The sequence below is a fragment of the Trachypithecus francoisi genome, unplaced genomic scaffold, assembly GCF_009764315.1.
Source record: "Trachypithecus francoisi isolate TF-2019V2 unplaced genomic scaffold, Tfra_2.0 Lachesis_group2, whole genome shotgun sequence".
Lineage (NCBI taxonomy): Eukaryota > Metazoa > Chordata > Mammalia > Primates > Cercopithecidae > Trachypithecus > Trachypithecus francoisi.
This window is the reverse complement of record NW_022681465.1, coordinates 123,302,300-123,314,505: the sequence shown is the minus strand read 5'-3', so window position 1 is coordinate 123,314,505 and position 12,206 is coordinate 123,302,300. Positions and strand designations below refer to the sequence as shown.

General features: G+C 43.7%; 1 protein-coding gene across 1 annotated transcript in view; it reads left to right on the top strand.

Moving 5' to 3' along the window:
• TENM2 (teneurin transmembrane protein 2) overlaps positions 1-12,206 on the top strand; it is a 526,850-nt gene that overhangs the window by 451,472 nt on the left and 63,172 nt on the right. Inside the window, exons 13-16 of the mRNA XM_033180356.1 lie at positions 1,235-1,445; positions 6,102-6,221; positions 9,801-10,062; positions 10,818-11,085. Coding sequence (XP_033036247.1) covers positions 1,235-1,445; positions 6,102-6,221; positions 9,801-10,062; positions 10,818-11,085 — 861 coding nt within the window. The remainder of the gene's footprint in view (positions 1-1,234; positions 1,446-6,101; positions 6,222-9,800; positions 10,063-10,817; positions 11,086-12,206) is intronic.

Genomic DNA, 12,206 nt, shown 5'->3' with positions numbered 1-12,206 from the left:
GGGTCTCATTTATAAGGACACTCATCCATTTGTAAGAGTTCCACCCTCATGACTTAATTACCTCCCAAAAGCCCCCGCTCCTAATACCATCACATTGGGAGTTAAGTTTTCAACATATGAACTTTGAAGGATCACAGACATTCAGTTTGTAGCAATAACTTGGCCAGGGGCATCATCTAGAAGGCTTCCTGGAAGAAGAGGCCACACCTAAACTTGATCTTAAAGGATGAGTCAGTCCTGTCAGTTTCCCCCACTCTACCATGAGCTCCTTAAAGACAGTCTCCATGGTTCTTTGCTGTCTCTCTTGTTGCCAGCACATGGACACCACTCAAATATTTGTTGAATGGTGGATGAGTAAATAGGAATCAGCCCAGGTAAAGGGATGGAGGCACAGGACTCTAGGCAAGTACATAAGAATGTTCCGAGTCCTAAGGGCATACAGGAAGACAGAACCAGAAACTACTGTGGAAACTGAGGGCTTGATTTCCAGATTTCCAAGCCAAAGCTGTTTCTCCACATTTCCTAGAAAATGTAAAACTCACAGCACCTGGGTTTCTAATTGGTCAGCAGTTCCCTTCCTGGCTTAGAGGGAGTGGGATAGAATACTTTTCTCCATTAAAGTGAGATTTAAGGAATTCCATGCATTTGAGTTTTTTTTAATTTGATTTTTAAAAATGTATTTCTAATAGAGACAGGGTCTCACTATGTTGCCCAGGTTGGTCTCAAACTCCTGGGCTCAATCAATCCTTCTCCTTCAGTCTCCCAGAGTGCTAGGATTGCAGGTATGAGTTACCATGCCCAGCCAGAAATGCCATGCATTTTGATTTCTTATGTACCCATTAGCACAGACCCCTGGGAACTGGCTGTGGGTAATTAACTGTGCTGTGTTGTTTAAAAGCAAAGTTTTTGTTTTTATTTTCCCACTCAAATAATACTTGTTCATAGTAGAAAAAAAGTAGAAATTCCAGAAAAGCACAATAAAGAAGAGAAACACACTAATCGGCTACATGAGGATAACCATTCGTCAACATTTTAAATTATTTCCTTTCAGTCTTTTGTTTTCTATGTGTATAGATTGGAATTGGATGAGGCTTGCTGTGTGAAACCTGCCACCTCAGGCCCTTGGGTACGTTTGATGCTGCTCATGCCTGTGCTGGTAACAAAGGTGTTAGTGTCTCCAAACAGCTTTATGCCGTGAAATCCGCTGACTCTGGCTCTGCCTCTGCCCTTCCAGATGGCCTGGTGGATTGCCTGGACCCTGACTGCTGCCTGCAGTCAGCCTGTCAGAACAGCCTGCTCTGCCGGGGGTCCCGGGACCCACTGGACATCATTCAGCAGGGCCAGACGGATTGGCCCGCGGTGAAGTCCTTCTATGACCGTATCAAGCTCTTGGCAGGCAAGGATAGCACCCACATCATTCCTGGAGAGAACCCTTTCAACAGCAGGTAGGCACCCTCTGTCCCTGCAAGCTGCTGAAGTCACTGATTTTCTTCCTGTTGGAGCCAGAGGAAGTGCTCCAGCTTTCCTGGGGACCCAATTGGCCTGGAATCTGACCCTCTAGAGGCACCTCCCTCCAAGGGGGCCTCAGAGAAGTGCCCTTTCCTCACTTTGTGTTGGGCTCCAGAACAGAGCCCTAGTGTCTGCAGGATATCACCATCTTTAACCCAGAATCTGCTGGAGAAACCTGTTGATTCCCCGGTTTTTAGATCATTTTTAAAATCTGTTATTTTATGATGTTATTGTCGTTATATTAAATCTCCCTTTATAATGCCTCTGATAGTGGCTTTTGTTCAAGCATTGCTGAAATAGTTCATTCAATAGAGGATTTTTAAAAGCTGTTATTAACTTGATAACATAGCCTATCATTCAGTGGCATCTTAGAGTCAAGATGATGCCAGTTGCAAGGATTTATTGAGCACCTAGGATGAGCCAGAGACTTTGTGTAGATTATCTCTAATCCACACAATAATTCCATTTATTGCCTCTCCAGATTACCTACTGCGTGCAAGGCATTGTGCCACTGCATTTCACCCTTCATTCTCTCCAGTTTAGTATTGCTCTTAGTTGCTAATTTGAGGCTTATGAATATTCTAGGGTCAAGTTATAGATTCATTTTGCCTTCAACTTCACCCTAGGACAAGTTAGAACTGTGCTCCTGGAGAAGAAAGCAAGGGGAAGGTTTGTCTTGGAGACACTTCCCCACCATCCCATCCCCTCCTCTTTTCTATGCACTATGTATGATTCTGAGGGTAGAGAGGAGGGGTAGGAGAGGCTAGGGATCTTCTTATGGCTTGGCCATGCTTCATCTCCCTCTCAATTGGTCTGGGTCCAGATGTCGATGGTGTATGCTGATGCAAGAAGGAGGGGCATGGTCTACTTGGGGATGCCCCATCCCATCTCTGTGGTCCTTCACATCAAGAAATAAACACTGCTGGTCAGGTCCTTTTTCACAAAACTTCTAGGTACTAGGAACTTGGGTAGGATGCTCCTGGCCCCTTTGAAGCCATGACGACCCCCATTGTGCCATCTTTCTCTTATTTCTCTTTATCCTCATTCAGATAGGCCCAGGAACAACTCTGGAAGTATGCTACTTCTCTCAGCTTCCAAGCAGGGAAGAAATACCAGACTTCCCTTCTAACAGAAGCCCCTAACTTTATAAGTGATTATCTGGGAGCCCCCCTCATGAGCCTTTCATCGGTCCTGGACTCCGACTCAGCCCCCCAGCCAAGAGAGCCCTGTGAAGGTGGGACAGGGAAGAGATGGGTGGCAGCACAGCTAATTCTACAGCCTGTTAGAGCTCTCTGGAAAGTTGGAGAGCCCCAATTCCTGCAGCTCCTTTGAATATGAGTGTCTTAACAAGGTCACCTTAGGCCAACAACTTTTGCTTCTCTCTGTTCTCATTTTACTAAAAATAAAATAGAAAAAGAAATAATAGAAGAGTAAAAATAATCTCAGCCCTCCTCTATTTCAGCCCTGACACCTCCTAGCGATATCGTGTTGGGCTCATAAACCTCATTTTCTTGATTAATAAAATTAGGATAATACTATTAAATATGTAAAAGTTGATCAGACGAATTGGGTCATTCTTGTCATACCCAACTAAAGCAGAGTCAAGAAACCAGGAAGAAAAAGCACTCTGGGCACATAACATTGCCCTAGAAATGTAATTCTCCCCAGGCCTGGCTACTGAAACTGCCTGCTGTAACCTGAAACCAGTTATCTAATAGTGACTGAAACAACCTACTATGACTCTAAGACTAGTTGTACCCACCACCATCATTTACCAGTCAGAACTCACCAGATCGCCAAAACTTTACCAGTCCCAGTTAACGTTCTCTCAAAAGAGTAAGTAACATTTCTCCTTATAAAACCTCCAAACTTCTCTTTGTTCTTCAGACATCCTGAAGACTACCCCATGCATATGCCCTGAATTGCAATTCTTGCTTCCCAAATAAAATGTTTTAAATTTAGAGATTCATCTTTCTATTTTATTTGACTTTAACATATACTATACACAGTATTATTACTGTTTCTTTTAGTAGAAGAATCTCTCAAGAAAATTTAAAAAAAAAAAACGCAGATCTCTGATAAATAAAAAGTATTTACTCTGCTTGTTAAATCCTAGTTCTAGAACAGATTCTGTAAGTATACTTCCTTTTAATTATGAAAATAATTCACCTTGCTAGAGACCTGTGACTGGACAGAGCTTGCACTGGGCCATAAGCATTTCAGTGGGGTTTGTAGTTTGCTTATACTGAAAAAGCATGCTCTGAAGGCCTGTGCATCCTCTGAAGGTCTGTTTCAATCTGCTTCCTCATTAACCTCTCATTGTTTCTACCCTAAATCCAGTCATTTCCTGATATTCTCCCTTTCACGCTTTCTTCACCTGGCCCTTCTAATTTCATCTTATTCTCCTCATCAATGGTTCCCACTTCCAGAAGGCACCTTGAGCTTGTAGAGCCAAAATACAGGTGAACAGTCAGGAACCCCAGAATATTTGGTACACTATGCCAGCCCAGGAGACCTGAAAGAAAGTTGCTTTAGAGAAAGCCTTTCTGAAGCTTTGAATGTAAACAATAAATGGCACCACCCAAATGAGCCCAGGCTCTCCAGCTGTCTGCATGGATACATAATTCAGAAATATGAAATGTAACTCCAAGACATAGGTTGAAGTTCAGTAAGCATGTGAATTCCAGCACATTATCATCTGACAAATAACGAAGGACAAAGCTAGGAGTAAAAAAGAACTTGAAAATTCAAGACTTCTAAAAAGGCGTTCCCCTAGATAATGGCATACAAAAATAACTGAAATGCCTTGACTCCACCACTATAATTTATAGAGCAGATCTCACTATCTAGATAATGTGATAATTGTTACACATCAATAATCATAAATAGAAATGAACTGATCGTATGTCTTAGCTGAATCTTTTCTGCAAATTGACTGCCTGGAAATGATAGGAAGCCAGCAGCAAGGAAGAATTTGAAAAATAGAGGATAGAAATCACAGGCAGCACTACTCCTGTTATTCCTATGGCACGCTGCAAAGCCTTCTGCTACAGGAATGATTTAAAAGAAATAGCGGTTGTAGAAAAAAGGAAGGGTGGGAGGACTCCACCGAGGAATGTACTTTCAATTTTGTTTTCTTATCATGAGCACTGTGTACCTTGTGTTCGTCAACACACATCACTGATTTTAAAATAGTGTCTGGTAAGGTCTTAAAGAAATCTTAGTCCGAGCTAAGATAAGAAAATGGAATTGAACAAAAGGATTATTTTCATAAATTAGTTTTCCACTTTAAAAGAGTCTAGCCTTGTGGTTAAAACCAGCTAAAAATGACATTCATTTGTTAGGCAGCCAGTAGCAGACAATTAGAGCTGTCAGTGGAACAGTCTAAACACTCCTGAGATCATCAAAGGGTTGGAGTTGAACAGCTGGGGGTATTGCTAATAAAAAGAGAGATACGAGAGACAGCATCCCTCCGGTTTTCAGGACAACTGGGAATGCAAAAGTAAGTGCATTCCAAAAATCGAGCCGACTTTGACAAGGTTCTGGCAAAGGACGGGTCAGTTGATCACCTAGTTCAGAAACTGGGAGTGTGTCCAGGACCCTGGGAGCCTGAGAACCTCTCTTCTTTTGCCAAATTGCCCAGTCGGCTGGGGGCTCGGTGCAGAAATGGAGCTTCTCATTGTCCCATTTCTCTGTGAAGTCAAGAGAATTCAGATGAGAGGAGACATGCGCGTTCTCCCTCCGTGGACTTTGAGCAGAATATTGTAGCATCTCTTTGGCTTTATAGGACTTTCCCAGGGGTAGCTGGTTGGAAACCAGGATTTGTGGGAAAGTTCTAGTTACTGTGCCTGGAAAGAGAGAGATGTTCTGTAACACTGGAAATAAATTGGTAGGATTTCAAAACCCTTCAAGATAGCAGGAACTTGACATGAGAGAAATATGTAGTAACATAGAATCCAGAATCCAATATATTCCTAGGAGAAATGTGTATATTTATTGGATGTGTGTATTGAAGGGTTTTGCTATATGTATCTCCAAAGTTCTCTTTTCCTCAGACCCTCATGGATTATGAGACATTTTGCTCTTAGAGGGCAGCAAAAGACAATGCATATGTATTTCCCAGCCATAAAACTCTCTGTGCTCCCCTCTACCCCTTCTTCTGACATTCTGGCCACTAGAAGAGTAACATGGCCATCCTCCAAAGCTAAAAGATGGAAATAAGTAGCCAGCTGTGGAAGCTCTCACCTGAGTATGGCACTCTTGGTGCCAGGCTAAGGAGCACCTGGGAATGGTGAGGGACAACCTGAAGCTCAAGCCAAACAAAAACCAAACAGTGTCAAGAAATAGAGCAAGGCCAAGAGTGGAAGGCGGGTGCCCAGGAGACCCCATGGCCCAGCTCGGTGACAGGAGATGCTGCCCACGGATTTCACCCCAAAATTTCACTAGTGTGGTTGTGGGAAACCAGAAGTTAATGTTGGAAGCCTTCTCCTTGCCTGAGGGACCAGATGAGGATGAGGGAGCAGAGGCAGTGGGGAATTGTCTCTTTGTTCTCCTTCATGTGGCTCAAAGACCTCTGTTTTTTTCTTTCTCAGCTTGGTTTCTCTCATCCGAGGCCAAGTAGTAACTACAGATGGAACTCCCCTGGTCGGTGTGAACGTGTCTTTTGTCAAGTACCCAAAATACGGCTACACCATCACCCGCCAGGATGGCACGTAAGTAGGGGCTCGGACCTACTCAGCACCACACATGTGTGCAAAGAGACAGACGGTGCTGTTGTCATAGAACCACAGGACTCCCCCTGGTGAACTGGAATGTCCACCAGGCCAGTCCCCTAGTGAGGATTCCCCCAAAGACATTTCATGCTTTTTGATGTGGCATCAAAAACAGAAAATAAATAGGAAAGCCAGCTTACCTAGTACAGCTCACAGCCACCTCATTTTTTTAATGTCAGATCAGTGCACGTGCGTGTGTGTGTGTGTGTGTGTGTGTGTGTGTGTGTGTTTTGGGGTGGGGGCAGATTCTAGAAAAAGAAGGGAAGGTAGCTCTTAGAAAAGAACTCCTGTTTTAAATCAAAGGCAGTGCAGGGTGACAGGAATCCACATGACATAGCGTCCTGTGGTGATCCCCTTCTGCTTTCATCTGTGGCTTTAGGAGTTGCGTTGTTTTCACTACTGTTTGGAGGGGGTGGCGTGTAATCAGAGAAGTCTAATTAAATACATTTAGCAGTCACCCTGCTGTGTGAAGGAGGCAACCTTTCCCTATTATCTTCTGATTGGAAACATGTACCCGTTCAGCCCCCATCAAGATGAAAGCTCTGTCATTTCCTTAATCCAGTTGGGCATAGAGTAGAAATTTAAAGAAAAAGATAAGAAGAAGAAAAGAAATCTATGGGAGGGAAAAAACACTAACTTACTCTGGGCTAAAAATCACACAGACACACACACAATTATGGCATTCTATTTTAAATGCGAAGGGAACTGTGACTACAAATCTGATCCAACACTCTTTCTGTAAAATGCACTCTGGAAAATCTTGGATATATCACAGAGGTAAGAACAGGGTTTTTTTTTTTACCTTTCTCTGGCAAAGAGTCTGGCCTGATTTTATTTCTAATGCCCTAAGGTAGCCGTACAGGCAGTTTCAACAATTACCAGCCCCCAGGAGCCCTACCTTCACTCTCCCACCTCTGAAACCCAAACAAGGAGTCTAAAGATTCATATCAAATCTTCAATATTCATGAAATTTCTGATCTCTCACTCATACATTTCTGTAGCCAAATCTAATTATTTTAAAGCCCAGGATGGCAGATGTGTGCCTTGCAAAATTACTCTGGCCCTTGTTCACTCTTAGAAGCCAGTGTTTTTTGTTGTTGTTGTGTGTTTTGGGGGGTTTTTTTGTTTTTTTTGTTTTTTTTTTTTTGTTTTTTGAGATGGAGTCTCGCTCTTGTCGCCCAGGCTGGAGTGCAATGGCATGATCTTGGCTCACTGCAACCTCCGCCTCCTAGGTTCAAGCGATTCTCCTGCCTCAGCCTCCCAAGTAGCTGGGATTACAGGGCCCACCACCACGGCCAGCTAATTTTTGTATTTTTAGTAGAGACCGGGTTTCACCATGTTGGCCAGGCTGGTCTCGAACTCCTACCCTCAAGTGATCCACCCACCTCAGCCTCCCAAAGTTCTGGGATTACAGGCGTTAGCCACCACACCCAGGCCAGTGTTCTTGAAGAACTGATATCCTTGAGTCAATTGCTCTGAAGTCCCGTGAGACAACAGAAGAAGACATTGCTGAGTCCTTGATTTGCTATTTGTCCCTTTCTTCTGCATCCCTCTCCACTGCTTCCTGAGTAATTATGCCCCAAGTCCACTTCCCAGATCATCTATCCAACCTCCTGGATCAGTTACTCTTCAGCTTATTCAGGTTGCAAAGCTGTGGAAGTCACAGGACGTGCTTGGGAATGCTCTGAGGAATCCCACAATCTGTTGCATAGTGGCATGTGCCCTAAATATTCATGTTGATTCTACCGTGCCAACTAGGAACAATTTGACTTCAAGACATTTAACTCTTTTCTGTACTCTATGCAGAACTATCCCCAGCAGTGTGCATGCCCAATAAATAAGCACATAAATAAAGTAATTAATAAGTAAACTATTGTGCTGTACATGCTCTGATGTTTATCGTAATATTCATATGCTCCCTGTTCATTCACATTTACTGAAAAACACCAAATGTGTTACTAAGATTGGATGAAACCAGCAAGTCAAGTATATTTTTACCAAGTTTTTACTGTGATCCAAGTACTCTTAGCTGCTGGGGATTCTGAAGGGAGCAAGACAGACAGCACCACTGCCCTCAAAGAGATGAAATTCTAAGGCCAGGTGCAGTGGCTCACACCTGTAATCCCAGCACTTTGGGAGGCAGAGACGGGCAGATCACAAAGTCAGGAGATCGAGACCATCCTGGTTAACACGGTGAAACCCCGTTTCTACTGAAAATACAAAAAATTAGCCAGGCGTGGTGGTGGGAGCCTGTAATCCCAGCTACTTGGGATGCTGAGGCAGGAGAATCGCTTGAACCTGGGAGGCGGAGGTTGCAGTGAGCCCAGATGGTGCCACTATACTCCAATCTGGGCCCCAGAGGGAGACTCTGTCTCAAAAAAAACAAAAAACAAAAAAAACAGAGAGATGAAATTCTAGAGGTGAGGTAAAATAAAGCTTAAAATTAGGACACTAGTCTCTGTTAACATTCTTGTTTTCTGTTAATTGGGAAAAAGCTACCTTTATTCTACTTTACAGGTAGTACACCTCTATCCAGCTCTTAAGGAACAAACAGAAATATAGCTTAAGAACCATTGTCAAAGAAATCAGCCACAGAGCAGAGACTGATTAGAAGAATGTTGCAATGAGCTCCTCCCTGTGTCCTAACATAGTATTGTTATGATTACACTATTTATTGAACATTCTATTAGCCTAGAACTGTGCTAAGTGCTTTACATGAATGGCCAGCAACATTTTCTGTAAAGGGCCGGACAGTAAATAGTTTAGGCTTTGCTGGCCATGTGGCTTGTCACTAACAACTCAGCTCTGCCATTATAGCAGGAAAACAGCCTAAAAGATATATAAACAAATGGGTATAACTGTATGCCGATGAACCCTTTTTTTTTTAGTCTCACTCTATCACCCAGGCTGGAGTACAGTGGTGCAATCTCGGCCCACTGCAACCTCCACCTGCCAGGTTCAAGCAATTCTCCTGCCTTGGCCTCCTGAGTAGCTGAGACTACAGGCACCCGCCACCACGTCTGGCTAATTTTTGTGTTTTTGGTAGAGACAGGGTTTCACCATGTTGGCCAGGCTGGTCTTGAACTACTGACCTCAAGTGATCCATCCACCTCAGCCTCCCAAAGTGCTGGGATTACAGTCGTGAGCCACTGCGCCCTGCCCAATAAAACTTTATTTAGCAAAACAGGTGGTGGGCCGGATTTAGCTCATGGGTCATAGTTTGTTGAGCTCTGCTCTACATTCGTGATGTTTCACTCTTAGCCATCCCATGTGTATTGGTGTAATTATTCCCATTTTACAGATGAAGAAACTTAGGCTTAGAGAGGGTTAGTAACCCGCCCATTGCCACTCAACTAGTAAGTGATAGAGCTTGGGTTCCAGCCCCACCTGTCTATCTCCAAAGCCCATGTTCTCCTCTGTGCTCTGCCCATCCCATGGCCATCAGGGGAGGAGCAGAGGCATCCTGCCTTGTCTAAAGGTGAGTCTACCCTCTCATCAGCTCATTTACTCCCTCTCCAGGTTCGACCTGATCGCCAATGGAGGTGCTTCCTTGACTCTACACTTTGAGCGAGCCCCGTTCATGAGCCAGGAGCGCACTGTGTGGCTGCCGTGGAACAGCTTTTATGCCATGGACACCCTGGTGATGAAGACCGAGGAGAACTCCATCCCCAGCTGTGACCTCAGTGGCTTTGTCCGGCCCGATCCAATCATCATCTCCTCCCCTCTGTCCACCTTCTTCAGTGCTGCCCCTGGGCAGAATCCTATCGTGCCTGAGACCCAGGTAGGAATGGCAGTGCCAGGGCAGGACTCTCAGGACTTCCCTAACCAAAACCAACTGGACACTGCCTCTCCCCGAGTGGACCAGAAACTAATATTATAGGGGAGTGAACAAAGTGGGAGCATAATAAAATTTATAGCCACCAGAGATGAAAGTTTGAATCCCTCTTGGCTGTTCTGCATGTTTGCAGATAGTCGTTCAAGACTTTAGCAGTCATCAAAGCTTTTAATAAAATAAAAACAACATACATATGTGCAACCCACCTGCAGATTGCTTTTTATTCCTGTTAGTTACAGAGATACATGATAAGAGGAGCTTTAATGATCTACATTGGTGTTACGATAGAGGGCATATTATATTATTGCCTCCCTGTTGCTTTATACGGATTGTCAGTGGAAGTTGTAGGTTCATATAATTACAGCCTCTCGTGGCCTCCTTGCATGCAGCTAGCAATAAAGCCTGCTGTTCTTATTTACATCTTTTGCCAACAGTGTGGTTTTTCAAAAAGAAACACAACAGTGACCAAGAATAATTATTAATCCAAAAATCATAACCTCAGCCCCATCTCTCTATGGTGGAGGATAAAGTTTTTGTTGTTGTTGTTGTCCTTGTTCTTTCTCAGTGGTGGTAAGTGGTTCTTGCACCCACATAAGATGTGATGCCTCAGTGAGAGACACAGCAGACAGACAGTATCAGGGTTACAGTTTACCTGCACAGGTGTGTTTGAGGTGTGTGTCTGCCACGTGTTTCCTCTCCAGGTTCTTCATGAAGAAATCGAGCTCCCGGGTTCCAGTGTGAAACTTCGCTATCTGAGCTCCAGAACTGCAGGGTACAAGTCACTGCTGAAGATCACCATGACCCAGTCCACAGTGCCCCTGAACCTCATCAGGGTTCACCTGATGGTGGCTGTCGAGGGGCATCTCTTCCAGAAGTCATTCCAGGCTTCTCCCAACCTGGCCTACACCTTTATCTGGGACAAGACAGATGCATATGGCCAAAGGGTGTATGGACTCTCAGATGCTGTTGGTATGTTTTGGTTTCAGCCACTTATTGATCAATGGATTTAGTCGTGTGTTAATTCGACCCATATTTATTGAGTTCCAAGGATATGCCAAGCACCATTCCAGTAGATAAGGACACAGTGGTCAAGAAGACAGATAAGATTCCTCTTCCATGGGCTTTACGTTTTGGTAAGGTATTGAGATAATAAATACAAATGAAACAAAGAAATATCAAAAAGGTTAAGTGCTAATAAGAAAATAAAAATAAATGATATATATTGGGAAGGAGGGGCAACTGTGGTAAGTATTTAGGGAAGGCTCCTCCGCAGGGCAGCATTTAAGCAGAGACTTTAATGACAAGAAGGAACCACATGAAAATCAGGAAAAGAGGATTTCAGGCATAGAGAAGAGCAGGGTGTGTTTAATAGACAGAGAAAAGGCCAGTGTAGCTGGAGTGCAGTGGAAAAGGAAAATATTCAAGATGATGGGAGAGAGGTGGTCAGGGGCTAGTTCATGTTCCAGACAGAGCACTTGTAAATGGCACAGAATGCCCCTGAATAATCAGAAAACAGGGTTTGAGGAGATCAGAAAGCCACATGCTATGTTCCAGGGCTTTGTCTTTTGAAGGAATCACGATTCCCTCCTTATGAAAGATCTTCGTAAGAGAAGGGTCCTACCGTTATCAGAGTTGTGAGCTGTAGATTAATCTTAACCTACCCTGTATCTTCCTACATGTAGAAAGCTATCTAGGAATTAATTAAAATTCAGAATCCTGTGTTCTCTTCACCAATAGTTGTGTGTATTTTAAGAACTGCAAATGTAAGTTACCAAAGTAAGAAACTAGCAACTCAGAAATTTTCACTATAATTGGCAGCCAAGTTTATCAGACTTTCCCTTCATGTAGAGAGCATTGTGCTAAATTCTTTGTCTTGGGTAACTTCTCAATAACCCCTCAAGTAGGCACTCTCATAATCCCATTGTGCATGTGGGGCAGCAGGGAAAGGGTAAGAAAGTTGCCCAAGATCGTGTCACTGACAGGTTACACCTGCTCAGGATACAGCCCTGGTGGTCTGCTTCATCAGTAAGTGGAGTTAACTTAACCAAGATAGTAAGAAGTTCCCAGAGTAACTAGTGCATTTAATATAC